Raw genomic sequence first — 27,414 nt, 5'->3', positions numbered from 1 at the left:
TATATTCTCATTGCAATACATGGAAGACACACGCAATAGAAAGCCAGAACGACTAAGGTCTCAAAAGTGTTTAAAAGAATCATCAAAAAACTTGGTTGGCTTTATCTTTTATTCTCTTGTTTCATAATCGAAGATTTCAACTTTCAGACCTCCAAAGCGTGTTTTGTTCACTCCACCAGAAACGTGAGGAAAGTCTTTGTCTTCACACAGAACATCGCCAAGTATAATGGTTGAAGCCAGTATAAATTCCTATTGCAAAACATGGAAGAGGCACGTAATAGAAAGCTGGAATGACTAAGGCCTCAAAGGTGTTCAAAAGAATCATTAAAAAACTTGGTTGGCTTTGTCTTCCTTTCTTTGGTTTCAAAATCGAAGATGGCAACTTTGAGACCTCCAAAGTGTATTCTGTTTGCTTCACCGAAAAGGTACGAAAAGTCTCTGTCTTCAGACGAAACATCACCAAGTATGATGGTTGAAGCCAGTATATATTCCTATTGCAATACATGGAAGAGACACGCAATAGAAAGCCGGAACAACAAAAGTCCCAAAGGTGTTCAAAAGAATCATCAGAGTACTTGGCTAACTTTGTCTTCCATTCTCTGGTTTCATAATCGAAGATGGCAACTTTGAGACCCCTAGAGCATGTTCAGTTCACTCCACCGGAAAGGTGCAAGTATGTGATTATTAATTTATAGTGATTGCTATTGGGACTGAATGTTAAACCCATAGCAATAGGAAAGGGGTCAAGTGCCATTTTGAAAGGAGGGAGAGGAGGAAGATGGGTGAGATGCTTGGTAAGAGGGTTGTAGAGATGATAATTGTACTTCACATCCTTGTGAGCTTGCTTGCTTGCAGTAGAAGATGATGCCAACGTTTGAACCCATGTTCCAAAATTTGCTAAGCGTAGGGAAGACGAAGGAGTCTTGGAGCATGAGTGCTACTTTGTCATCCAAGCAATAGAACGTACATTGGGGTGTTAAGGCACTACTGCAGTACTCAAGTTAGATGAAACTGTAGTCAATAAGTTTGGCACTGAATGAACTAGCTTTTTGGATCAGATTTTATCACTCATTTGACGCAACTTCACACTTGAGAAGTGATTTCTTGGGCAAAAGAGAAAGAATTTCTAGTGAAGTGTCTTCAGGCAAGTTCACCTCCAATATAATAACGTCATGGAATTTGTATCTGTAATAAAAGAAAAAAAGATAATGAACAAACTTAATGGTAAAGATTGAGAAATAAATACAAAAATAAACCGATATAAGTTTCTGCTAGGAAAAAAGTACTAGCACCATCAAACTAGTTTTACAACAGGAAAAATGGTGAGAAGCCAATGAAAGATGGAGGAAGTGGAGTGATGAAGGAAGACGACGCAGCAATGCTACAAGCGAAGAAGAGACCTAACTGTTCCAGTTTAACTATTGAAATTCATAATTAAATCATATAAATTTAATAAGATACAATCATATGATTCTTTATATTAAGTAGTTTTTGTATCAAGGTAATATAAAAAATTATCATTATTAGGTTAATTGAAGTTAAGTATTTATGTTAATTTAAATAATTTATAATACATTTTACTTTAAACCAATAAACTAAATAATTAAATTCAATATTTCAAAATTATTAAAAATAATTTTTAATTAATTATAATTATAATATTAATTTATATTTAAAAATAACAAGTACTATATTTATTCACTTCATATTCAACATACCATTTAATCTTGTAAATTTTGATAGCAAGGGTTTTACAGAAATTTTGTACCCATAGGACAGGTTTTACAGAAATCTTGCAGCACAAATGAACATATACTTGTATGATATGAACATCCATTTTTGCCACGTTGTGTAGAAAAATTTGCAAAAGAGTTTTTGAAAGCATGTTTTGTTACATAACAGCATAGGCCTTGTCAAATGATTATGAATCTACTATTGTAACTTAGACCTAACTTATACCTTTGTTTTATGTCACATTGAGTCTAATCTCATAAGTTATACATAATATTGAATACATAACTGGTTATTTACAACACGAGGGAGAGAGAGAGATAGGAGAGAGACCACATTTTTCTTCCAAGAAAACTCCCACTAACTAAAAGAGCCTACCATCTCCACATCTGCAATTTCATTCTCTGGATCGTGAGATGAAGGGATGGATGCCATAAGATCCTCAAATTTCAGAGGTGAATGTCGGGCAGTGTACTGGAACAGAATCTGCCAAAGCAATTTTATCAAATTTTCTTCCATAAATAATGATTTTTATTATATGATTCCAACGAGGAAACTAGATTCAAAACTAAGAACACTTCGAACAACCAATGACACTAACCTTAGAGTAACTATCAGCAAAAGCACGTGCACGAGTTGACTTGCCAACGTATTGCATGTCAGCCTTCTCAAATTTCCCATCGGTAACTTTTAAGCCTCCGTCATGAATAGCAAAGCGCAGAAGAAGTCCAGAACGTAGACCTGACTGCAAATTCAGATACTATGTATGATAAGACTCGAGCAGAAACAAGCTAGAAGGAGAAAACATACAAAGGACAACAAAACAAACCAAGTCAAACGCAGAGAAGCAATTAAACTTGTCAAAGGAGATGCTATTAGTCTATATAGACAGGATGATGGGACTAATGACTATGTCCACTGTTGCAAAACTTTGCCACGTTGGCATGCGTTCTTAGTCTCAGTTTTTTGTATTTCTTTGATTGCTGGTTTGCTCTGCTGCCTCTTAAAGGACAAATGGTTTCATTGTTGAATGTTCACCTCCAAATTTAGTCAACAAAAAGCTGAAGTGTATATAACCCTGTAAACTAAGAAAAAAAAGATTAAAGCTTAAGTGAATCACAAGGAAAAGGTCCATATTGCCCCTATAACACTTATTCCACTTACACTCATAAAACAGTAATAAAAATTACATCATTGGACTTCCCTAATTAACATCTTTCTAATTAGAACATCAAGACACAATACATCATAATAAAATTACAAAAACACCCCCAACTATAACACTCCCCCTCAAATTAGGTCATATATATCTACCAACCCCAGCTTGGAACAAGAAATTGATAAAAGGGACACTTTCAAAAGACTTTGGTAAACAAATCTCCTATCTAGCCACTGGTCCTTACATATAGATAATCAGTTCTCCACTTAAACATCGCATCATGAATAAAATGACAATCCACTTCTACATGTTTGGTTCTCTCATAAAACATTGGATTACTAGCAATTAAGATTCCTGCTAGGTTACCACTGGGCCACTTCCATCTAGACCAAATTCCTGTAACACAGATTTTACCTACATAAACTCATTTATAGTATGCAGTATTGCTCGATATTCTACTTCAACACTTGATCGAATAAGTTTTTGTTACTCTTCTAGCTGATAAAGTTACTTCCCACAAGCAAACAATATTCTACAGTAGTTTTTTTTGTCTTACTTCGATCATAGTCAACATAACCCATAATATTTAAATGTCCATGTGGTTCATAACACAACCATTTACCAGGAGATTCTTTTAAGAACCTCATAATTCTTTGTGTTACCTCAAGATTCACTTTCCTAGGAGTGACAATAAACTAACGTACAACTCCAACTGCAAAAGATACATTTGTTCTAGTAATAGTAGCATAAATTAATTGGTCAACCAATCTCCAAAATCTCTAACAGGTGGACTATTGTCATCATGTAAACTAGAGTTCATCTTCATAGGTGTATTTGCAGGTTTTGCGCTCAAAATCCATGTTCACTTGGCATATCAACCACATACTTCCTCTAAGATCGAATCATATCCCTCTTGTTCTTGGTCATATATATGCCCGAAAAGTATTAAAATGTACCAAGGCCCTTTCTCTGAAAGTTTTGTTTGAGATGTTCCTTCACATCCTCAATCCCTTCAATATCATCTCCAGTGAGCAAAATATCATCTGCATACACCACTAGTATAAAAATACCAAAACTGTTGACGCAAAATAAACTAGGAATGGTCTTTTTGATAAACCCAAATGACATCACCACCTTCCTAAATTTCGCAAACCATGTTCGTGGACTTTGTTTCAAACTATACATAATTTTCTGGAGTTTGCACACCTTGTCTGTCTCCTCATGAGCAAAATACACGGGAGGTTGCACCATATACAATTCTTCCTACAAGTCTTCATACAAAAATGCATTTTTTATATCATGCTGGTAAAAAGACCAGCCCCCATTCACTGCTATCAAAACCAAGATGCAAACAGTATAAAGTCAAAACTACAACGGAAAAAGTGTCAAAGACATCTACACCATGCGTGTGGGTCTATACCTTCACCATCAATCGCTATATATATATATATCCTTCCACAGTGGCATTACCATTAAACCTAACTGTATAAAGCCATCTACAACCAAAAACAACAGTTCCAAGGGGCAGATCAACTAAGACCCATGTTTTCCAAGCAACCATGGCACCTATTTCCTCAACAATGGCCTTTTTTCCATTCCAAAGAAGTTAAGACATCCTACACTTTATTAGGAACATAAATACGCACCAAGACGACACGAATGATCTATATGTAAGAGAAAAATATTCAAAAGATACAACAAGATATGGGATGTCGGGTACAAGATCGTTTACCCTTTCGGGGGTAAATAGGAAGATCAAGGTCATTTACAACTGGGGTTGCAGGTATGGAGGTTGATGGTGAGCACGATGAAGAAGTGGGAGCCATTGATACCTGTCATGGTCCTTAAATGATGATGGCTATAAATGTACATGCTTATGCTGATACACCTATAGCAGCTTCAATTGTCATAGTGTGGAGCAGGTGTTGGGCAGATCTATAACAGAATAGGTAAAGACGATTCAAGAGATGGATCACTTTGGAAAGGAGAGACATTAGACGACTAGAAATAAGATGTATTCCCAAAAAAAGTGACATCAGCAAAGACATACATTTTTCCAGACTTAGGAACATAACATCAATAACCTTTCTGGGTTCTGGAATACCCAATAAAAACACAACGAACAACGAGAAGACAATTTATCAATATGAAGACTAACACAATGAACAAAACAAACATATCCAAAAACTCAAGGAAGTAAATCAAATAGCTAACACCCAAGTTTCAAAGTATGAATAGGGATACGACCACAAGCACAAAAGACAGCATCTTTTCAATCAAATAGAAGGATGTGAGCACATTTATCCATAACAACTTTAAAACATGCATTTTGAACAAAATAGTACCTGCAACTTCAAGTAGATGTCAATTCTTTTGTTCAACAACCTCATTTCATTGAGGAGTATACACACGAGATGTTAAATGAATGATCCCATGCATAGCATAAAAAGACAAGAATTTATTATTAGCTAATACAAGACCATTATTAGAATGAAATATATGGATGGAAGCACCAATTTGTGTTTTCATTTCAACATGAAATTTGATAAATACATCAAACACTTTTTCTCCCAAAGGAGATGCACCCAAGTCACACGACTATAATTATCTAATAAATGTTAAGAAATACTTGAAAACAAAAGACCTAGGAACCCATCATGGGCCCCATACATTAGAGTGAACCAAATAAAACGGAATCTAACTCGACTGACTACTTAGAGGAAACGAAATGCAATGGCTGACACAACTAACATTCAAATGAAGTATCTAGAGGTAAGGTAGGAATAAATTGACATAGCTTGACTAACAAATGTGAGGTAGATGACATATGTAAGGAGAGGATGCAGCTTCTAATGCAACTACCTTGTTCTTAGGAGCAATATCAAGGTACTACAACCCATCACTCTTATGCCCTGAACCAATCTTCTTCCTCGTTTATGAGCCTTGAAATATACAATTAGAAAGAAAGAATGTGACTAAGTATTTGAGTGACTGAGAAGATTTACTCATATACATTAAGTTGACAAGAAATTTTTGGAACAAACAATAGTAAAGTTAACAAAGGTCCAAATGAAGGGCAAACAGAACATTCCCTTCACCAAGGATAGAAGAAGTAGAGCTATCAGCTAAGGTAACCAATTTATGTGATGAAGATGGTGACACATTTGAAAAACAAGGGACATAACTAGCATATAGCAGGAGGCTCCAGAGTCTATCATGCAAGAAGAAAAAGAAGATACATGAAGTACAGACATATATGATACATGAAGTACAGACATATATGAGTTTGTCATTGTGGTATAAGTTGTAGGAGTAAGAGGTGCCTGAGATGTTGGAGTAGAGGTCATGGCTAGCTGGCCCAATTACTGAAGTATCTTTTGAAGCGTCTTCTAAGTACTAACCAAAGGGCCCAATCTTGCCATTAACCACCTCTCTACCTTCTACTAGTATACTAGAATTAGCCCCAGCAGGCTCCCTAAATTTATCCCAAAACTTATCCAAGAAGTGATTAGGCCACAATACACACACTTTCATCTCCACGGCCTTTACCTCTACCACCACTATCAGTGCCACATCCCCCATAAGCCTCCCCTTCTTCCTCTAGAAGATTCAAAACAAGAACTAGAAGAGCAAATATTAAGGGAAACATCAAATCTTGTATAGGTTTTACACCAAAACTATCCACTTGTAGAGTCACAAAAGAGGGCCTACACCGAAATTATCCACTTGTAGAGCCACAAAAGAGGGCCTACACCTAAATTATCCATTTGTAGAGCCACAAAAGAGGGCCTACACCTAAATTATCCATTTGTAGAGCCACAAAAGAGGGTCTACACATGAGGGGGAGTGTTAAAGAATAGTCCCATATGGATTAGTGAGTATAAAGATTTTGAGTTTATTAATTGGGAAAAAGGTTTCCAAAGTTGGCTAGTGATTTTGGGATGGGCCTTGGACCCAACTTAACAAATATCAAATGATAACAATTACATCATTGGACTTCTCTAATTACCATCTTTCTTACTAGAACATCAGGACACAGTACATCATAGTACAATTACCAAAATGCCCCTGAACTTTAACAAACCCCATAAAAAATATGAAACTAAAAATAAAATTATTCAATGAATTCAACAAAGCACAGACCGGAGAAATATATTGAAGTTACAAAACAAAATTTACATATCCTCAAATTACGAATTCACTGTTGGAATATAGAAAGTCAACATGAAAATGAGTTGATATTGTCTACTATCAGCAATAAAACAGTCAATTCAGAGTTTATCCACCATATCCAACATCAGAAAAGCAAAAAAGCAAGATAAAGCACTATCCACTATACATGAAAAAGATAAATACGTTGTTCGACATCGGACAATAACAAGAATTTCAAAGAAGATATCTTACCTTTTGAATGAAGTTCCCGTCCAAACAACCAAAGACAGCCGGAGGATCATCTGAAGTGGTCAGGTTTCCATCAGCTTGCAGTTCCAAGACAACCTGCATCGTTTTCATAGACCTTATGGTAAGGGGACCTTTATGATATATTTCTGGAATTTCCTGATGTGAGAAAGATGTGAAGGAACCAAAACAACATTCCTTTTTAATGACCATTATGATCATTATCATCTTATATTTCTCATCGGTTCATAACCAACATCACCAGTACCCATTTGAAGCACCTAGAGGAGCCAAGTTCTATGGTTCTCTATCTTCCTTCAGAGGACTTCCTACTTCTTTAATCAAATTTTAGCAGTCACCAATTTCCAACCATGCTTGCGGAGTGAGCAGAGAAAGAAGTTTTTGACAAAGCAGAAATGTATCAGTTTTATTTTTTGAATGAGTTTCCTGAGTTCAAAAAGCTTTTCACTAAGCGTACCAAATGTGCACATGCTGTTGTGGCCTTCAAATTTAAATTATGACTTGCCTTGAACATGTCTAGTGGTCATTGAACCACTTGGAGACAGAGAGAGAACAGAGAAAAGTAAAATTTCACTTCCTTTTTTCTGAAAAAGATTTATAACTTCAAATAGACAGGAAAAGTAAAAACAGAGTCTACTCAAAGTACACATTAATGTCTGGGATTGCATTATTAGGATTTAATTTTCTCCAATTCTATTGCTATAATGCTTATTTCTAGCACATATTCCACAATTAGTGTTTAATTTGGAACTGAAAGTTATTGGAGAGAGAGAGAGAAAGGAGAGGAGAAGAAAAAGAAGAAGCTGCCAGCATGAACCTGGCTGCCAACCACTGAGAAGGGAGGAGAGGGAGAGAGGGAGAGAGAGAGAGAGAGAGAGAAGGAACTCGGTCTCCACATGGAGTCAAATCTTCATAATTATGATTCTAATGCCACAGTAATTTCACTTACATCTATTCGAACTAAATCTGGAATGACTGTTAGCAAACTATAAATTTCAATTCAGAAACACAATAACCAGCCTAAGTGCAGAATGAATGAAGAAACCTTTAGTAAAACACTAGGTCTCCTCGGTCTTCTAGTTTACCAAAACATGAACCACAAGTAGGCACTCTGAAAGTAGAATCTATTGTGTTCACCATGTCCTAAATTGTTTTCAAAAAGAAAAAAGTACTCCATGCCTATATTTCCTTCTTTTATGATAGTTAACAGCATCTTCTTCAAAAGCAAATTAGGTCAGAAACATCCTTAGAAGATGCGCAAAGGAGTGAAGTTGCTGGTTTCATTTATTCTATGAGTCTTACACCTAGTATGTATGTTAAAGAATAGGTATGAAAGAGTCTTATATGACTCTCACAACAAGAAGTGTTATAGAGCTAGAATTAATATAGTGAGTCTAAGAGTCTCATGGTAAGGAAATATCATAAAAGAGTATCAGTTTAAACGTGTTTTAGTTAGGCTAGTCTTTTATTTATGTTCAGTTATTTAATTGTACTAGAATTTATTTTTTAGTATTTGATTTTGGATATAACTTGGACAATGCTAGTTTAATTGTAATACAATTTTACTTGTTTCATTTATTATAAATAGAAACTCATTGTACTCAGTTATAATCAAGTCAGTGTATAATTTCTCTTTTCCAGAAATTTAAAAAGAGAAATAATACATTGACTTAATTATAAGTAAGTACAATGAGCCTCTACTTATAATAGAGGAAACAAATAGAATCATATTAAAATTAAACTACCCTTGTCTCAATTACACCCAAAATCAAACACTAAAAGATAAGTCCTTGAACAATTAAACAATTAATCATATATAAAAGACTAACATAACTAAAACACCTTTAAAATTAGACTTTTTTGTGAGACCTCCATCCCGTGAGACTCCTCTTAGACTCCACCATATTAATTCTGGTTGTGTGAGACTTCTTGTTGTGAGATTCATGTAAGACTCTTTCATACATATTCTTCAACACTTCCACCTCAAGCTGGAGTTTATAACTTCCAGCTTGCAATGAAAAAAAAAATTGGTTTTCAAAGAGAATTCTTCATAACGTACTCTCCACGACTTAGACATTCTGGTCACATAAATTTGATTACCATAACACGTGGAATTTTTCATTTTAGATTGTACTCCCTCTAATGATAACATCACCCATACTTCAATTCCGAAAGGAGGCACAACCACTACCGCACTCAACTTTCAAACGTAATTCTAACACGTAAATAAAAAAAGTCGGAAGAAAGTGCAACCACTATAGCACTCACAAATTCTTATGCGTATAAAAAATAGCATACATCAAATTAAATAGAGTATATGAAAATGTTCAAGTTTGATTCAGTTTGTAGAATCCATCATACTTCTCTTCTATACTCCCCCTCAAATTGGGAGGTATAGGCATTAATCCTAGCTTAAACCAACAAAAAATTAGTTGTAACAATTATCTCCTACATCAAGGTGTCCCAAGGATAAGTATTCAACTGGACTCGAACTCTCAAAGGATTAAAAATTGGGAAATAACAAGGAGTTGAGACCAACCTAATCGGATTTCGAACAAAAGAGTGATAGTAATCACTAAGGGTAATGTATGTCACTCAAAGGGCAGGCTACAAAACCTGGGTATCAATAAAAAATCTCGCTGGACTTAAAAATACTCGTATAAAAAAAAGGACCAACTGAAGCAACACACTAAGAGGTTGGCTTAAACAGATAAACAAGAGTAAGAAAAGAATGTAGGAGAAAGGTAACCAAGTAAAAGGGTTATCGGGGTTGTGAAGTTGGGTCCAAGGCCCATCCCAAAATGACAAGCCAACTTAGGAAGCCTCTTTCCGAACTAATAAACTCAAGATCTTTGTACTCACTAATCTATGTGATTCCTTAACACTCCCCCTCACGTGTAAGTCCTCTTTTGCAGCTCTACAAGTGAATAATTTCAGTGTAGGCCCTCTTTTGTGACTCTACAAGTGGATAATTTAGGTGTATGCCCTCTTTTGTGGCTCTAGAAGAGGATAATTTAGGTGTAGGCCCTCTTTTGTGGCTCTACAAGTGGATAATTTAGGTGTAGGCCCTCTTTTTGTGGCTCTACAAGAGGACAATTTTAGGTGTCAGCCTTCTTTTGTGGCTCTACAAGTGGATAATTTTATGTGCAGATCCTCTTTTGTGGCTCTACAAGTGGATAATTTAAGTGTAGGCCCACATATGAGTACCTGCTTTGATACCATGTGAAGTGAGGTCCAAGTCCCATCCCAAAATGACTAGCCAACTTAGGAAGCCTCTTTCCGAACTAATAAACTCAAGATCTTTCCGAACTAATAAACTCAAGATCTTTGTACCACTAATCCATGTGGGACTATTCCTTAACATAAAGGAAGAGAAAATAACCATCGCGGTAATAAGAGGAGGTTGTAACAGTAGAACTGAAATAACTTAATAAATTTGGCCAAGTATGACCTCAAGGGAATTTCTAGCCAATGACAAAAAAAAATCGAAGTTGACGATGCGGAAGATATGCAACCGATGCAGACAAGCAAGCCAACAATAGAGAAGAGACCCCGAGCCAAATTGCCTCGTGCGACCTCCCCTCAAACCAAAAAACATTAAGTGGGGAGGGTCTTTAACAATGAGAAATTAGAGAGAAGTCTCCTCTTTAGCAAGAGCATCATAAATACAATTTGTTGATCAATGAACATGAGTCCATTTACACACCACAAGATGAGACAAATCCTGAATATCAAAGAAACAAGGCCAGTGACGCCGAAGAGGGTCTTTAATTCTTGGCACCAAGCAATGACATTACTTGAATCCCCTACGACATGGAGCTGGCCCTGAAATCTACTTTGGAAGATCTTCAACCATGCCTAAGGGCCTGCAACTCTGTAGAGGTCAAACCAAAAACACCAAGGGGGTCAGCATAAGAGGCCAGAGTCTTCCCCAAGGCATTCCAGAAGACGCCCCCAAAGTCGGAGGGACTAGGACTCCAACTAAACCTTATTATTACTTTTTTATGCAATACACTCTTTCAAAATAGTTATAGTCAAATAACACTTCCTCTCCGAAAGAGGTCCTTTTTTTTGTTGAAATTGTCCCCTAAAGAGATCTTATGGATAATAACTCTTCGATGGCCACCATTGAATAGGGGGGTCAAATGCAGCCATAGAGCCCTATTTTGAGTGAAGTTTCTAAATTGTTTTATCCTCCATGATTTTATTGATTTTCTATTTTACATCTACTAGGAGTAGAAAACACTATAACAAGTTCAAACTTAATAGCTCAAGTTCTATTTAATATGAGATACCTAAAGTAGGTCACCACCTCGATCCATCCTGCCCCTACTAACTTCTACCATTGCACCCAAACCATCTCAATGCCTCGATATTCCATCTTCTCTTATGGAACCGTACTCAAGCTTCCTCTCCTAGTTTGATTGTTTTCTGATTTTTTTTAATTCATCATTGAACTGGCATTACATCACAGAACCTCTCCAGACTAGCAAATTATTCAACCTCCTAGAACATTCTCAGCCCACCTTAACTGACTCTCTTATTATCTTCACTGTGAGTGCTACTCCAAACTCTTCCTTAGGCATTCTTGTCTAATTTCATGACATCTATCTCAACATTCTCATTCCCATCTCTACTACTCTTTTTTGCAGAAGGTGGGGCTACAAGGCAATGAGAGAAGCACAAACACTACAAAAGTAATGTCTGCACCAACTCTGTAAAATGAGAGGGAAAGATTCCCCCATTAGCTAAAAGATTTCCCCTCTCTAACCTTGTAATAATTGAGACCAGTCTTTGATGGATTCATCTCCATCACCTTCACTGTTTTTTAATACTAGTGCCAAAATATCAATTAGCTTCATCCACATTTATGACAGAGTCTAACTTTTCTAGACAAAATAGGTGTTAAGTATCATATGATGCAGTTCAATTTTTTTCCTAGACAAAAAGTTACAAACAAAGACTTAGCATAGACACAACCTGTAACATCTTCACACATTTAAAGGACGCATACTCGTTCTCTTGAGATTTCCACTGTTAAAACAAGATGACATATAAAAGTTTATTTTCCTTTTACATCTTGCTTTGTAATGCATTTCATTAATTTGAGAAGTACATGAAGAAACATTTTAACACTGGAAAATCTTTCTTTCTAATCCATATCATTCACAAGATTTTTTTCATTTACAGTGTAGTTCTGCTTAGTATCTAATAAGTGTGACATACTACTGAATCAGTTTCATGTTTAGACTCCAAAAAGCAAGTTAACTAAGTCATGAAAATGACTGGTAGGAAAGAACACCTGCTGTTGAGATGGAACTTGCCCTAGACTGTCTGTATCAAGAACATACTGGCTACAGTTCTCATCCTTCCATACCAGTGCTAATGGGGTGTTACCCGTCTGATAGTGTGCATGCCTGAAGAAGTAAACAATGGAAGTACCATTAGAGAAAAAGAGCAAGTAAAGAAACAATACTTATTTTCTTTCTCGGCTCTCTGGAATAGTGTGCTTCAAACTTTGCACTATAACTATATATTTATATAGGATAATTACTTAATGGCACTCAAGTAAACAGTTATCTTACTTGTTGTAAAATAATAACCCATCTTTTGCATAAGGCATAGAACCACTATAAGCAGCTTGCAAACCCATCTGATCACATTCATATATAGGCACCACACTAAATCTGTACTTATGGTACAATGAAGGAGGATTACAAGCACCCGTCTCAGCAAGCTTTGAGTTTAACCAAAAGAATCTGAACTCGGCACTGCAATCATATAAAGAGTAACTTCTCCAGCATACCATGTCAATCACATAGTATGTTTGATCTGGCTGCAAAATGACACCTTAAAGTGCATCAGCTGGATCTAAAAAATTAGTTTAGCTATCAAATTTCCAAAGAACAGACCCAAAACTATATCTTGAAATTAGACAAGTTCACCTCATGAAAAATGCAGTCAAGGATAGAGAAATTGTGAGCAGGTCCCGCAATGTCTTTCGTCCTTGCACCATTTGGTAAGGCAGAAGGGAAATAATGTAATATGGACCCATTCCTAAGCCTACTCACTGTACTGCCATTAGAAGAAACCACAAAACACCGCTTCCCAGCAGGCCTTGGAAAAACATACCTGCAGAGTTTGGAAAAAGAACTCCACTCCACTATAAAATCCTTTATCAGAAGTACTCCGATATTATACCACAACGAGAACAAAAAACCTTAACAGCTTCTTTTCACTTGATAAAAAAGAAAGAAAACACCACAAGAAGCACATAAAATTCAAAATTTTCAGCGCTTTGAAAAGGGATATGACGCAAAATGTAAACTTCAGAAACTACATGGTTGCACTCGCTAGTGAAGCGTTTGAAAAAGAAGAACAAGCGTTGCTGGAATAATTCAAGCAGGCGAGTGAGCTAAATGTCCCAACCATCATTTCCATTGTCATTCATGACAAAAATTGTTCTGCAATACACCTAATTTTCCACCATATTAGCTCTCTTATCCAAAACTAAACGCATACTTACAACCATCTTTCAACTAAAACCCTAAACCCTAGTGATGATCCCTTGCACTCGATTTTCAAAACCATTCTAATTTCGAAAACCATAAGTAAACTTTGATGAATACAACAACCTCCTCTTCCTTCGCTTTTAATCCAAAAGAAAGCTAGATTCCGAATCCCAATTGCTTAGTCTCGGACTACCGGAAGCAACTATACTGATTATATTCTGCCCGACTTGATGTAAACTAAGACACATAATGAGAATGCGAAATATGTCCCGATCTCTAATAACAGGCCAAATTGGAAAAATAGAACGAACATAGTCGTACACAGCCCGAACCAATACAGAATCTAATGCCACTAGAATCATTATGGCTGTGTGAACCTCAAATTCCTTCTTACATCAGAAAGAGAAAAAAGGAAGGAATAAAACAATGAGGGGGCGCGGGAAGGAAAGAATAAAAATGCTTACCAATCGTGAGCAAGACGAGGAGGGACGTCGATCATCCACTCCGGCAGCATCAACTGCCGAGCAAACCACCGTCTAGCTTCGAAGCCTCTGAGTTTCGAGGCCTCAACAACATCTAAATCCCGAGACAACGACGGGGACTCCTCGATTTCCTCGACTTTCGGTTCCGGCTCATCGGTCTGCGACGGCAGAGAGATAACAGAGGACGCTAAGGTACGTGCATGATGCTGAGCGTCGCGGCGGTTTTGCTCCTGACGAAGGAGAGCAACGTCCCGGCGCTTCTGCTGGTCCGATATGGCAGGGCGTTTGATGGGGCGACGGAGCTCCGTCGGCGCCATTTCTTTTCTCTTTCTTACCCGCCCCACCCCTCGCTCGAGATACTCCGAGGCTGGTGTCCGGACTACTCGGAAGGCAATTCTGGACCTGGTAGATACGCCTAAAAACGTTGTGGAGGGTCCAAATAAAAATAAATCATTACACAAACGGTGGGACCAAGCCGGCTGGTACGTTGTGCACTAACCCCCCTAAGGTTCATTAAGTATAATAAACCAAACTTAGATTTTTCAAGTTCTACTTGGTCCGTTAGCAAACTCGTTAGCATAATTTTATTTATAAAAATACCATTTACTCTAATTACTCTTATCAATTCCCTTTTTAGTCGATTGATAATTGCTTTTATTTACCTCAAACCTCAAAGACGATTGGTCATTCAACCCTTTTGAGTCCCTCAACATCGAATGTTGTTGTTTGTCAATGGAATAAATACTATTGATGGAGGTGTTTATAATTTTTTTTAGGTTTATTAAGTTGGTTATTATACAGTAGTATGTTTCACTTCAAAGTCTTAAACTCCTCTCTGATACGTTGCAGTTTAATGGTACCAAGGTTATCACAATATTCTCTTTTTTTATTTTTTTATTTTTATTTTAATTTTTAAAGTTTTTAATGTAGGTTGGAACTTGAACCCAACATGAGCTCGAATTCAAACTCAATTACAAATTTTAGGCTCAAACTCGATTCCAATTTTAAGTTCGAGATTGAACTTGAACTCGAGTTCAAAGTATTCAAATCAAGCAAAACTCAAACATATACATGTTCAAACTTGGCTCAACTTGATGCCACCCCTACATACATACCAATTTCAAAACCGTTTGATGGTATACATAAGGATTCCCTAAACATAATAAATCATATTAAAAAAATACAAATAATAATAATCCTATATAAAAAGAAAATAAACATACATTTTTTATAACATACATAATAATTGTAATATTTTTTAATTTTTTATTACTAGCATTTCTTAAAAGGTAATCAAATTTAAATTAAAACGAAGTTAATTTATCTTTCATTGTATTCCATATCTAAATTTTAAGTTAATATTTTGAATAATGAAACAATTTGTTGCAATCAGTATCTCCATATAATAGTTGAAAGACAGAAAATTATAGTCTAATATAAAATATTACTGAATATTAAACTGAAATTAAATAATAAACCAAATAAAATGTATATAATCATATATAGTGTAGATTAAGTAATAATATTTTTTTTTATAATAATAAAATAACCATCTTATTTAACACATAAATAACAAATTATGACACTAATAGTCTCGAATTAACTTCCACATATGGTGATGATCTTGTTGTACTCCAGTTACTCTTTTGTATGGGATGCTATTTTTTACAGTGTATAGATGGTCGCAAGTATCGTTCGTATTCTCTCATAGTCATTATCTTCTTTTTCTTTGGAGGTATTAAAGCTATATGCTCATATTTGAGTTTCTATTCTAGAGTTTTTCTTCTCCATCTATTAGCCAGTGCAATTTTATCCATGACATTTTGGGTAAATAAAATGTAAATTTCATGTAATTAATAACAAAAACAAATCTTTAATAAAGCCACAAATAAAGCAATTAGTGAAAATATAAATCAAATAATGATCAATTAATAGTAAAAATAGAATGACTAAATTAAACAGATAATATAAAACTTTAAAATATAATTTTCAGATTTTAATTATAATTATTTCAAATATTTGTATTACTTGAATGTAGCAATCTTCACAAGAACCCCCTCCAATGGGAGGTCGAGTTGTTTCTGAAAACACTTGACCTCCCTTCCTATATATATATGGGTAATAGATTGAATGTCAATATTATTTTTATTTTTTATTGGTTTAATAGAGATAATTATTTCTTGTACAAATTAATTTAAAATTATTATTTAAGTGAAGCAACCTAAGTGGAACCTTAAGTGAATATGATGTAAACCTTTTGTTAACAAATTTTTAAATGTTGTAAATTGTTCAACCTAACTACAAGGGAGAAGTAAGAGCACCAACCTCCCTCTTTGCCCTCCCACAAGCCATTGAGAATTTTGAGGACTGATATCTTCTAAACCAAAGGTACTATTTGTTTTGTCTCTATTATTAAAGATACAAGAGATAAGATAACTTCTTCATCAATTCATGGTCAAGACTCGAGATACTAGTACAACACATCAAATGCTACATACTCCCTTATAATCCTCTCCAATCGTGTGTATGCTTGCAAAGGTGAGATGGTGTGTGCACTCTTCTCTCCTCCGTGCTTCCCCTATGCTCGCAAATAAAGAATGTAAGTTGGCTTACTCTCATCGGCAACCTCTTTTTTTAGTAGAAATGAGGCATGTGACTACAAAATTTTTGAATATAATAACATAAATTAGGAAAATTAATGAAAAATGAGAGAAACAACTAATATCATTCAATAATTTGCGAACATCCTTGGCATGACCTTTTCTTCCTCCTTTTATGGGCATCAACAAAACTTTTGTACAATGTCTAGGAGGGAGCCATTCCCACACCCATTTTATTGCCCATGAGAATAAGAAATTAGTAATGCAAACTCGTAAACATAAGTTGGCATGTGGGCTTCCCTTGAAAATTCAATTTCTCTAAAAGAGACTCCCTATATGAGTCAATACCAATATCCAACTAAGGGAAGTCAACTTCCCTATCTCGACAGGCATGGTTTCACCAATTATGGGAAGCTTATTCCCTTTATTAAGTTTAACATCATCCCACTTGAACACATGTTCAAACATTATTATATCCTCAACTCTATTTATATAAATAACGTTGTTTTTACATGGATATATGGGATCACTCCCTGTGAAAATTCATATGATAATTAATAACTCAATATTTCCAAAATATCTAAAATCCTTAATGTCACCAACTAATAATCTCTAATACTCATTTACTTTAAATGTGTTTCTCTTTGATAAATTACCTTAGGAGATCCCATAATTTACTTTCATTCATTCATCGTTACCCTTTTCATAGGCATATTTTCTTGAGATGATTTAGTTCATTATAAGATTAGTACCTTCCCTTTTTGTTATGTATTTCATATGTTGACTTTAACCTGCTTGTCTCACTATTTACCCCAGCAATAACTTTGCTCTTTCCCGAAGGTGCACTACCAAAATAAACTTGATTGAATTTCCTTATTTACTTCATTGGAAGTAATCCAATATCCAAATTTGTATCAAGAGCCCTAAAGTGACTCAAGTTCGTTATTAAACCATCCCGAGATTTTGTTCAATAAATAAGAATAGTGGCCTTTTCTGCTTCTTCTTCTTCTACTCTCACATCTTGTCCATCAACTTGAATTTGTATAATTATTATCATAAAAATAACAAATTTGCTATTTTCCTTTGTAAATATTGTTCGACACATTGTTTGTCAACTTTAGCATCAAACAAGATGGAAAATATTTACTTACCTAATCAATCTTTCTCACTTAATTCCTTAATTTTGTTGAATGATATTTTTTTATGGCTATAATGCACTTGTCTTGCATCAACACTACACACATCTTTAGCTTTCACACGACAAAGTTTGTCTCATCAATCTAGGTATCTTAAATTTTGGTTTATCTTTTTTCAAGTTATCAAAAAAAGTTTGTGCACAAAAATAAAAAGAATATTTAAATATTACCTTGTGTTGTATTTCTAAACGTATTTAGATAGAGTTGAAGAGCAAATAAGGTGGAGTCTTACATGACTTTCATGGTAAAGAATCTCACCGGGGAAGAATCAATATGATAGTCTTATAAGAGTCTCGCAACAAAGAGTCTCATATAAGGTCTTTTAACGTTATTAGTCTTTTGTTCATATTATAGCTGCTTACTAGCTTAAAGACTTAGATTCAGGAGCAATACATTCGGTGTGATTGGGACATGAATAGTTTTAATTATAGGTGTTACCTCCATTATAAATAGATGACCACTATACTCAGTTTAACACAATCATTGAATTATTTATTCTTCTAAAATTCTAACATGATATCAGAGTCTCTTCACGAGTCTTGGGAATAGACATAGTAAACTAGATACCTAGAAAAAAAATAACACTCGAAGGAGAGTCTATCAGTGAAATTAAAGTTAGAAATAAGACGAGAGATGGAGGCCTTATGCTAAATACAAGAACAAAATTATTTATGAGTTGCAATAGGACAAAAATCATACAAAGATCCAAAAAACAATAGGAGAAGAGAGGAATGTTTCCTCGTAATTAATACCATGAGTTGTGAAAACTCGTGACAACCCTTTTTTCAGGTGGTAGAGAAAATCAAGTTCCAACTCTTATTGTGATACATTGTTGTCATTTCCTATTCCTTAGTAGCTCTCTTTCTTGGATGTTTAAGAGTATAAATTTTGATATTCCTTTCCCTTGATTCATTGTTTGTGAAGATCAAAAATTGATGAATAGTATTAGTTTGAGAAAAACAACACAAGATTGATAGTGATGTGCTTTTGAGTTTCTAAGTTTAGAAACTCCTATTCAATATTCACATTCAAACCTTGCAATCATGCTTGGCCAAAGACTCTCCTCTTTATATTGTTTCCTAAATTCTTACTAGTTTCTGAATTTAAAAATTTGGTTTGCCCCCTTGCTTCAATCAACATATTCAAAATCCTCTTAGCCTTGGAATATCAAGAGTCATTATGATTCTTGAATTTTTCCACGTTAGTTCCTAAGGTTTTGTTAAAGTTAATAAATGGTGAAGATTGCTCTCTTTCTCTCCACCATTCTTGAAAATAACCTTGAGATGTTTGATTGGTGAAAGTTTGGTTGATTATGCAGGTCTCTTTACTATGTTCATTTGAATATCTTTCATGAGTGATCACTATTTTCTCGTGGCTCACGAAGAGGGTAATAAATTGTTTTGTTTACACTTGAATAGAGTCAAAAGATGAAAGAAACTCATGTTCGTTCCCCCTCGTGTTACATACAATTTGTGATTGACTCTTCAACTACATCTCCAATTAAAACATAATTAAGGATGAAGGAGTACTATTTCAAGATAGTCGATGAAACTCCATGCAACAACAAAGAGACGATTAAAACTAAAACAACCAAGTTTCTATTTTGAACGATATTTTGGTTGTAGCTTGTTGGAGTTTTTCACTAATCTCTCATTCTTATTGACCTCCCAAGAATTTGATTATAGCTTTCGTTGCATGTCGGAGTTCAAAGAGGCACGAATTTTAAAAGAAGAATCAACTATTTCTATTCAACTTAAAAAGTGAGTAGTGTATTTCTCAATGCCCTAAAATTGGACATTTTTTTCCTTTAAAATTGAGTATAATTTTTTTTTTTCAAATTTAGACTCTTTTGATTGGTGTATATAGTTTTTGTCATTAGACTTGAAGTGACTTTTCTTCTCCTAGATTTGTTTTGTGCAAGGGAATGCTTTCAAAGCGCGACTTTAAGAAGTTGCATTCAAAAGGGGCGGATCAAGTCATATGAATCTGGTGATTTGGTGCGACTTGTGTCACACCAAATCTCAAGCCTAGACAATTAAATATAAAAATATCAGTAAAATTATCATGTAAGTCTAATTGATCTACAATAACGTTATTTGTTTCAATTATTCGATGCAAATATTAAAAATAGATCAAACTTAAATCTAATCAACATAAGCAACCACGTTTATAATAAGAAAAGAACAACATAATTAGAATAATTTAAATTTGTGTTTATATTCAATTTCAATGTAAAATTAAGCGAGGGATTTCAACTTAAATGGACTTTTGAGTCCATGTTCCTTGGAGTTGTTATCGCGTCAGATGTGCAACTAGAAGCGGCTAGTTGCTGTGCTTTTCAAAACCCTAACTAGAAGAAAGAATTGACCGAAGAGCAGACGTGGAAGAAGAGATTTTTAAACTTACCTGTAAATTTTAGGTCAGCGGATATCTGGGTGTTGTCTTGCGGACCGAGTGGCTTATTGATTCAATTCCAGAATGCTGGCGAAAGAAGAACCATTGGCGGAATCATGTGCTGTAAAAGTCGAGGATGAAGAGAACGAAGAAGATGATGCTGATCGTTCCTTTTCTTCCGAGTCTGAAATTGCAGAAGCTCTGGACTATTTGGACTGTAAGGACGACTCTGAACCTGATGAGGCTTTCTCCCTCTCTTCACGTCGTCCTAACGCTCACGGAGGCCTTCTCTCTCGTCCTCTCCAGCCTCTCTCCAATCGGAACCAGAAACTCACGAGTCGCATTCGCGCCTCGCCACTAGAGGTAACTTCTGTCGTAAGGTTTAGGGTTTAGATTCTTTCTTCAGTGGGGTTACGATACTGTACAATTTGTTGAGGATTGTTATCATTATAGTTTGCTTCTGTAGGAATGGGAGGGGAGGTTCAATGTCGGAATGTCTAATTCTGTAACGACTGTTATCCGGGATAGCGTCCGTGACATGGCGATTGGGAGAACAAAAAATACTGAAAAGGCTGACCGAGCAACTGTTGAGCAGGTTGGTTTCTGAAGGATTCGAATGGAGAAAGCCAAGGCGTTTGCATATTCAGAAGCAGCAAATAATTTTTTTTTTAAATTAAAGCATTTTAGCTGCTCATGCATGGGAGTCAGTTTGGTGTAATAACTGCATTTCATTGATCACTCAAGTTGGTTCCGCAATTTATTTTTTATTTCATAAAACATTTTAAAAAAATTAACTGAGACGGGATTACCGAGCATTCCTGTAGCATATCAGATACTTTTTTGCATTATGAAGCTGCCTTTACTGTGTACAGATTTGAGTGCCCGAAAATTGGACTCTTTTATATATAGTTGAATAATTGAGTTGCTATGCAGTCTAGGGTAGCAAGGTACGAAGGTGGTAAGTGGTTGGATGTGAATGCTTGATGCAAGTAGCATTCCTCCCAGTCAATTCCAGTTAATGTTGCTCTAAGATGATCGGTTAAGTATTGGAATGTTCTTTTGCGTCTTCCCTTTGTTTGCAATTATGTTTTCACCTACCATAAAGTTTTTCTTCATTTTATATCTAATAGTTTATTTTTTAATTTTTTCTCTCTCTTATAGTTACTGTAATTATAGGAGTAAGGATAACAAATTATTATATCATGTGAAAGGCTTTTCAAGTTTCATTCCTATTCAAGAAACAGAAGATGAGTCTGTTCCTTTCAGGCAATTGATCCAAGGACCCGCATGGTATTGTTCAAGATGCTAAATCGAGGTGTGTTTAGTGAAATCAATGGCTGCATCTCCACAGGGAAAGAAGTATGTTTTTTCTTCTCTTGAAATTTGTGCTTTAGTTGAATATTCTCTTCACACTTATGAAATTTTCCTATTCCTTTCTGTCATTATATGCTCTTTACTAACATAATAGGAGAACCATATAATTAAGTTGTTTCTTCGTTCACTATTTGAACAGGCTAATGTCTATCATGCAACAAAAACAGATGAGGAGGAACTTGCTATCAAAGTTTACAAAACTTCAGTCCTTGTATTCAAGTAAGTTTATGGATTCAGCATTTAGACTTCTTGCAGCAGTAGTGTAGTGTCCAGAATGTATGATATGTAGGTTCATTATCTATACAAGAAAAACAAAAAAAAGGTTGTTGCTTCCCCTTCTCTTTCCTTCCCTTTGTTTATTATCCTATGAAGTTATTGAAGATGATAGCAAAACAGTTGATTTGAAAGTGGCCCTAATATAACTCCCATGCTAGTCACTTCAAATTGACATGCAAACTGGTCTGTCTGGGTATTTTCCCTTTTTCTTTTGTTTGGAGTTTAGTGAAATAACCGGTAGGACTATTATTTTCCATCATTGGTCAGGTGCCATGGATAATTGCTGTGTAAGTATTGAACGTAGGTAATCAAGTTGCACTGGACAATCTCTTTTTCTGATAAACTCTACCAAATATGGTGGGGATGCATGTACTGCTAGTATTTCTGCATTTAGTGCATTATATTCTCGGACATCTCTCCACCCCCTTCAAAGTTACGTATCAGTATGTTTGGAAGTATGCTTACCATGGTGGCTGTGGGTCAGTGCTACTGCTGCTCTGCCTCAAGGACCTAAGCGCTGGTCCCATGTTCCCCTTTCAAGATTTTTGAGATGAGTAGAAGTAGTCTGCTCTTCCCCTCATTCCCCTTGGCGTTCCTTGCACATAGCAAGCAGACACCGTTGTATCAATAGGAGTTCTCTCTTCGGTTTCAGTTTCGAAAGAAACTTTTCCTCTTTGAATGTTTCCCATTCCTTTAATATCTGTTATATTTATTTTTACTCTAAATTAAGTTTCTTAAAAAAAGTTTACATATTTGTATTCTAAGATTAAAGTATTGCATTTATTGATGAAGAATTTTTACATTTTCTCAGATTTTTAAAGTATGATATTATCATTATAGAGTTATTTTAATGCTTATTTTGTTTATGATTTAAAACAATTTCGGATGTTTTTATTGGTTGGTTTTCCTTGGATGGAAATTTAATTTTTTATTTATTTATTTTTTAAAATTTTTTAATGGGCATTGGATTCAATGGTTGCATGTAAGGTGGTAATTTTACCTGATTACTCAATTACTCTCTTTACCTATTTAATTATAAAAAGATATGGATGTAAAATCATTACTCGATTATGAATTCAGGTCAATTTACCCGATTACCAGTCACCTGGTTTATAAACAAAAAAGATATAATAATCGGTTTCTGCACCCAATTACCTGTTTACCGAGGTTCTATATAATATATATCCAACCGAGGAGGATACAACTGTTTTTCTAATATTATGAAGATGTTTTTATTAGTTTATTGTTTTATAATGTTTTCTAGTTTTGTATCAATCTTATGTGATATTGTAGTTTAATTTCAATTTTTAATTATTTTTAGCTATTTATTATCATGTTTATGTATTTTAAAAAAATGTGTTAAATTATCCATTTACTTACCCTTTATCTCATTTACCTGCGGGTAAACGAGTAAGAAATTCGGATATGGAATAAGGTGTTATTTGGTATTTGTATCCTATATAACTCTGGGTGTTTGTAAGCTTGCATGACATCGTTCATGTTGCTTAATTTTTTGTGCCTAAACCTGCATCTTGCATTACTTTCTTTGAGTTTTGTATCAATCCTCACGCTTTCGGAAAAATCTGGTTTTTTGGCATTTCTACTGTAGCTCTCTTGCAAATTGTTCGGCTGGTCTCTGACATCTAGGATATTACTGAATACATCGATTTCATATGCGCAACAGGGACAGAGACCGCTATGTTCAAGGTGATTTCCGTTTCCGACATGGATACTGTAAGCACAACCCCAGGAAAATGGTGAAAACTTGGGCAGAAAAAGAGATGAGAAATCTTTTGAGGTAAAATGCAACCAGTTGATAGTGTCCTTTCTAATTAAATTTCTTGCACAATGTCTTTCATTATGAGTGTGTGTATTCATTGTTTCATTGTAGTTGATGTTTTAATTGCACAAACATATACACAAGTATTATAGTTGTATACTCATGGCTGTGATGGATCACATACCAAGCCATGATGAGAGAAATTAATATGCTTGTCTTACATGCTATGACCTTGTTTAAACTATGAAACTTCTGTTTTTTGTGCTACTTGAAAGAGCTTGACTTTTCAATGGCCCAAAATGAGGGGAAAAAACCAGGTATGTTGAGTTTGTACTATGTCAAGTGGGGCATCCTTTTCCTTATTTTACTAGCATCTGAGACTGATTTTGTTAGAAATAATCAAAAGATCCACAAGGTCTGTTGTGTTTGTTATCAGTTCTTTATTTTGATTTTTCTCAACAGCCTCTGTGCATGTTCTTACAAACAAGTGATCCTGCTCACTCTTTGTTGTCCCTCTAGCAGGATCCCATGGTTTTGGTTTTTAATTTGTTGAACCATATATATGCACAGTACTTGTTTCTTTCCCTGTGCCATGAGTTACCTTTTAGCCCTCATGGCACATGCTCTGTATTCAAATATATTTTTTCAATGGTATGTGGCATCTAGATGTACCACAATTAATAGATTTTGCTTTCACATTATCTTCCCAAAAAATATTTTGCCTATGTTGGTTGCTAAACAAATATTTGACGTTATGTTTAGCCTTCTTGAGAGTAATTGTGGTACAGAGGCATCATGATTATCAATATCAATGAGTTTAATGCTGCTGCAACTGTGAATTTATGAAGTTGTTGATTACATCTATAAGTTACCTAAGAGCTGTTGTACAGAATGTGATTCTTGTTGCTATCTCTGTGGGTTTGTAGGATAAAAGCAGCGGGAATTAGGTGCCCCACCCCATATCTACTGCGACTTCATGTACTAGTGATGGAATTTATAGGTATTAAGATGCTTGTGTTTCAGTTCTCTGTTTTTCATTCCCTTACTTTGAAGCAATGACTCTTATTAGTTCAATGTTACTCCATCCAGGCATCTACAGTGTAGCGATCAGTTTTATTCGTACATTTGATTAAATGTATCTTTGTTATTTGTATGTTTGCTTATTGATATTTTCTACAACTAACTATGTCTTCTATTTCAATGTAGGTAAATCGGGTTGGGCTGCACCTCGTCTCAAGGATGCAGATTTATCAGTGGACAGACTACGTGAAGGTTATGTTGAGGTGTGTTCATGGGAGTCAGTTACATGGTTAATTATTAATTATCCCTAACTAATGTCCTAACACCATACTCATATTTCATTCTTTTATTTTTGAACTTGTGGTTCAATTTTGAACTGGATCCTGTACACATAATGTAGATGAGAAAACTGATAAGAAAATCGGTATTGCTGGGAGTGCCCCCCTTGGGACACCAGGGCTGTCACAGGGCATTTTATGGTTTAGTCCCTACCTAGCTTTTTGATTATACATAAATGACAAGTGTCGTGAGTAAAAAAATGATAGAGTAGACTTCCTGAATTTCAAGATCTACTAACAAGGCATCTTTCCATCGTTCTGCACTAGCTTGAAGATAATCAATACACTTTATCTCATCTGGTTTGAGAAGTAACACTTGTAACTTTGTCTAAGCAGATGATTACAATGATGCGAACCTTATACCAGAAGTGCAAATTGGTACATGGAGATTTGAGTGAGTACAACATACTTTATTATGAGGTAAGCATTATTTGTTCTCCATTCTTCACCATTAATTTGTCGCCACTAAAATGAAAAGCTTGACTACACCAATAGTTTGTGGATTTCTCTCTGACAATCATCTTCAGGGTCATTTGTACATTATTGATGTTTCTCAATCAGTCGACCTGGATCACCCTCATGCCCTAGATTTCCTTCGCGAGGATTGTATTCATGTTTCTGTAAGTTTCCTTCATGAGTTTTGCTTTCATGTCACTTTGTGAGGTGGTTCATGTTGAACAAGAAGGATTTGATGGCACTCTGGCTGCAGGATTTTTTTAAGAAGCATGGAGTTGCAGTCATGACAGTCAGAGAACTGTTTGATTTCATTGTTGATCCATCCATTACAGAAGATTCTGTGGACATCTATCTGGAGAAGGTTTGCCTCTTCTGCATTTGAACAAAAAATTTATTTTCTGTTTTTTGAAGACCACTAAATATGCAGATTGTACAATAATTGCAGGTTCAACAAAAGGTTTTGGAAAGAGGCAATAAAGTTTCTCCTGAAGATGAAGTTGATGAAGCTGTATTTGTGCAGGTAACCTATTACAAACACTTGTATGTCTCTTTCATCCCTTCTTGGATGTCAATCACTCTAGTGTAAGTTATGGTTCTCAAAATTTTAATAAGTTTTAGAAAATCATTATAAGGAGACTTACAGAAATATAAAAAAGAATAATGCACTTACTAGGATTCTATTTACCTTGTGTATTTAAAAATTCTCATACTTTCTATTATTCAACGAGCATTTTGTAACATGTTAAACAATATGTCCAGTCCTACATTCCAAGGCACTTGAGCGATGTGAAATATTTCTGGAAGGATATTGATCGACTTACAAAGGGCGAAGACACAAATGACATGTACTATCAGACAGTGACAGGCCTAAACCAGGCTCTTTCATCAGCCAAGCTCGGTTCTGCAGCAACAAATTCTCACCAGCAGCAACCTCCAAACACAGAGGCCAGAGAAGTAGGCCCTCATGAACCTCCCTCCAACTCGTCTGATAAGACCAGTACTCCAGATAATGAAACAGAATCCGAAGCCGATGAGGAAAATTCTAGTGATTCAGAAGAGGAGGAATCAGCAGCAGAAAGTGAAACCAAGATGACCGAAGCTGAAAAGAAAGCTGCCAGGAAAGAGAATAAGAAGAAGGTCAAGGAAGAGAAGAGAGAGGCCCGGAAAACTAAAGTACCAAAGGCTGTCAAGAAAAGGAAGAAGAAGGTGGCAAAAGCCAAATCAAAGAAGTAGATCTTACTGATTATTTTAAGCAGAGATGCCCTTACTTAATTTTGACACTCTCTGTTGTATTCTTTGTTGTTTCTCCTCCTTTGCTTGGAAAGTTTACAAAAAGAGAAAATGTGTATGTAAATTCTTTGTTCCGGGAATTAAATTTGTGGAGGAGGAAGCTTTCATTTTCTGGTCGAAGAGGCTTTGGTAAATACTCTTGCGTTGCTTTTGTTCTGCCGATTTTAATTACATAAAAAAGTAAGCCATGATAATAAAATGTTTCTGAAACTAACGCAAATAGATGACGACAGACACTTCTTCCCATGCGAGTGCGTAATCAATGTCCTTAATCAAACGAATCCACGCGTCTTCCGTGACGCAAACATTATAACTCGCTGACTCGCTGTTACGACTCACTGCATCAAATTCGGAAACCTCTTTCCTCCAATTCTCGAAATTTGAAAT

General features: G+C 35.4%; 2 protein-coding genes across 2 annotated transcripts; one reads left to right on the top strand and one right to left on the bottom strand.

Moving 5' to 3' along the window:
• Nucleotides 1–1,824: 1,824 nt before the first annotated feature.
• Nucleotides 1,825–14,692, bottom strand: LOC137962898 (uncharacterized). The gene is made up of 7 exons (XM_068810027.1): nt 14,286–14,692; nt 13,255–13,441; nt 12,895–13,145; nt 12,612–12,726; nt 7,295–7,387; nt 2,333–2,476; nt 1,825–2,217 (listed from the first exon to the last, which is right to left on the bottom strand). Exons 1-7 carry the CDS (start codon nt 14,618–14,620, stop codon nt 2,092–2,094), a joined length of 1,251 nt encoding a protein of 416 aa, XP_068666128.1. The 5' UTR covers nt 14,621–14,692; the 3' UTR covers nt 1,825–2,091.
• A 5,725-nt stretch (nt 14,693–20,417) lies between these two features.
• LOC137952559 (uncharacterized) lies at nt 20,418–27,139 on the top strand. Its single transcript, XM_068799644.1, has 12 exons — nt 20,418–20,856; nt 20,960–21,088; nt 21,760–21,852; nt 22,007–22,086; nt 23,828–23,941; nt 24,850–24,923; nt 25,130–25,206; nt 25,618–25,701; nt 25,809–25,901; nt 25,991–26,098; nt 26,183–26,257; nt 26,497–27,139. Exons 1-12 carry the CDS (start codon nt 20,578–20,580, stop codon nt 26,968–26,970), a joined length of 1,680 nt encoding a protein of 559 aa, XP_068655745.1. The 5' UTR covers nt 20,418–20,577; the 3' UTR covers nt 26,971–27,139.
• The last annotated feature ends 275 nt before the right edge of the window (nt 27,140–27,414 follow it).

The sequence above is a fragment of the Aristolochia californica genome, unplaced genomic scaffold (assembly GCF_029961685.1).
Source record: "Aristolochia californica isolate CCGP_79_NKW_82.1479 unplaced genomic scaffold, dmAriCali1.0.hap1 SCAF_1, whole genome shotgun sequence".
NCBI lineage: Eukaryota > Viridiplantae > Streptophyta > Magnoliopsida > Piperales > Aristolochiaceae > Aristolochia > Aristolochia californica.
The sequence above is the reverse complement of the archived record's forward strand: the minus strand, read 5'-3'. Positions and strand labels throughout refer to the sequence as shown.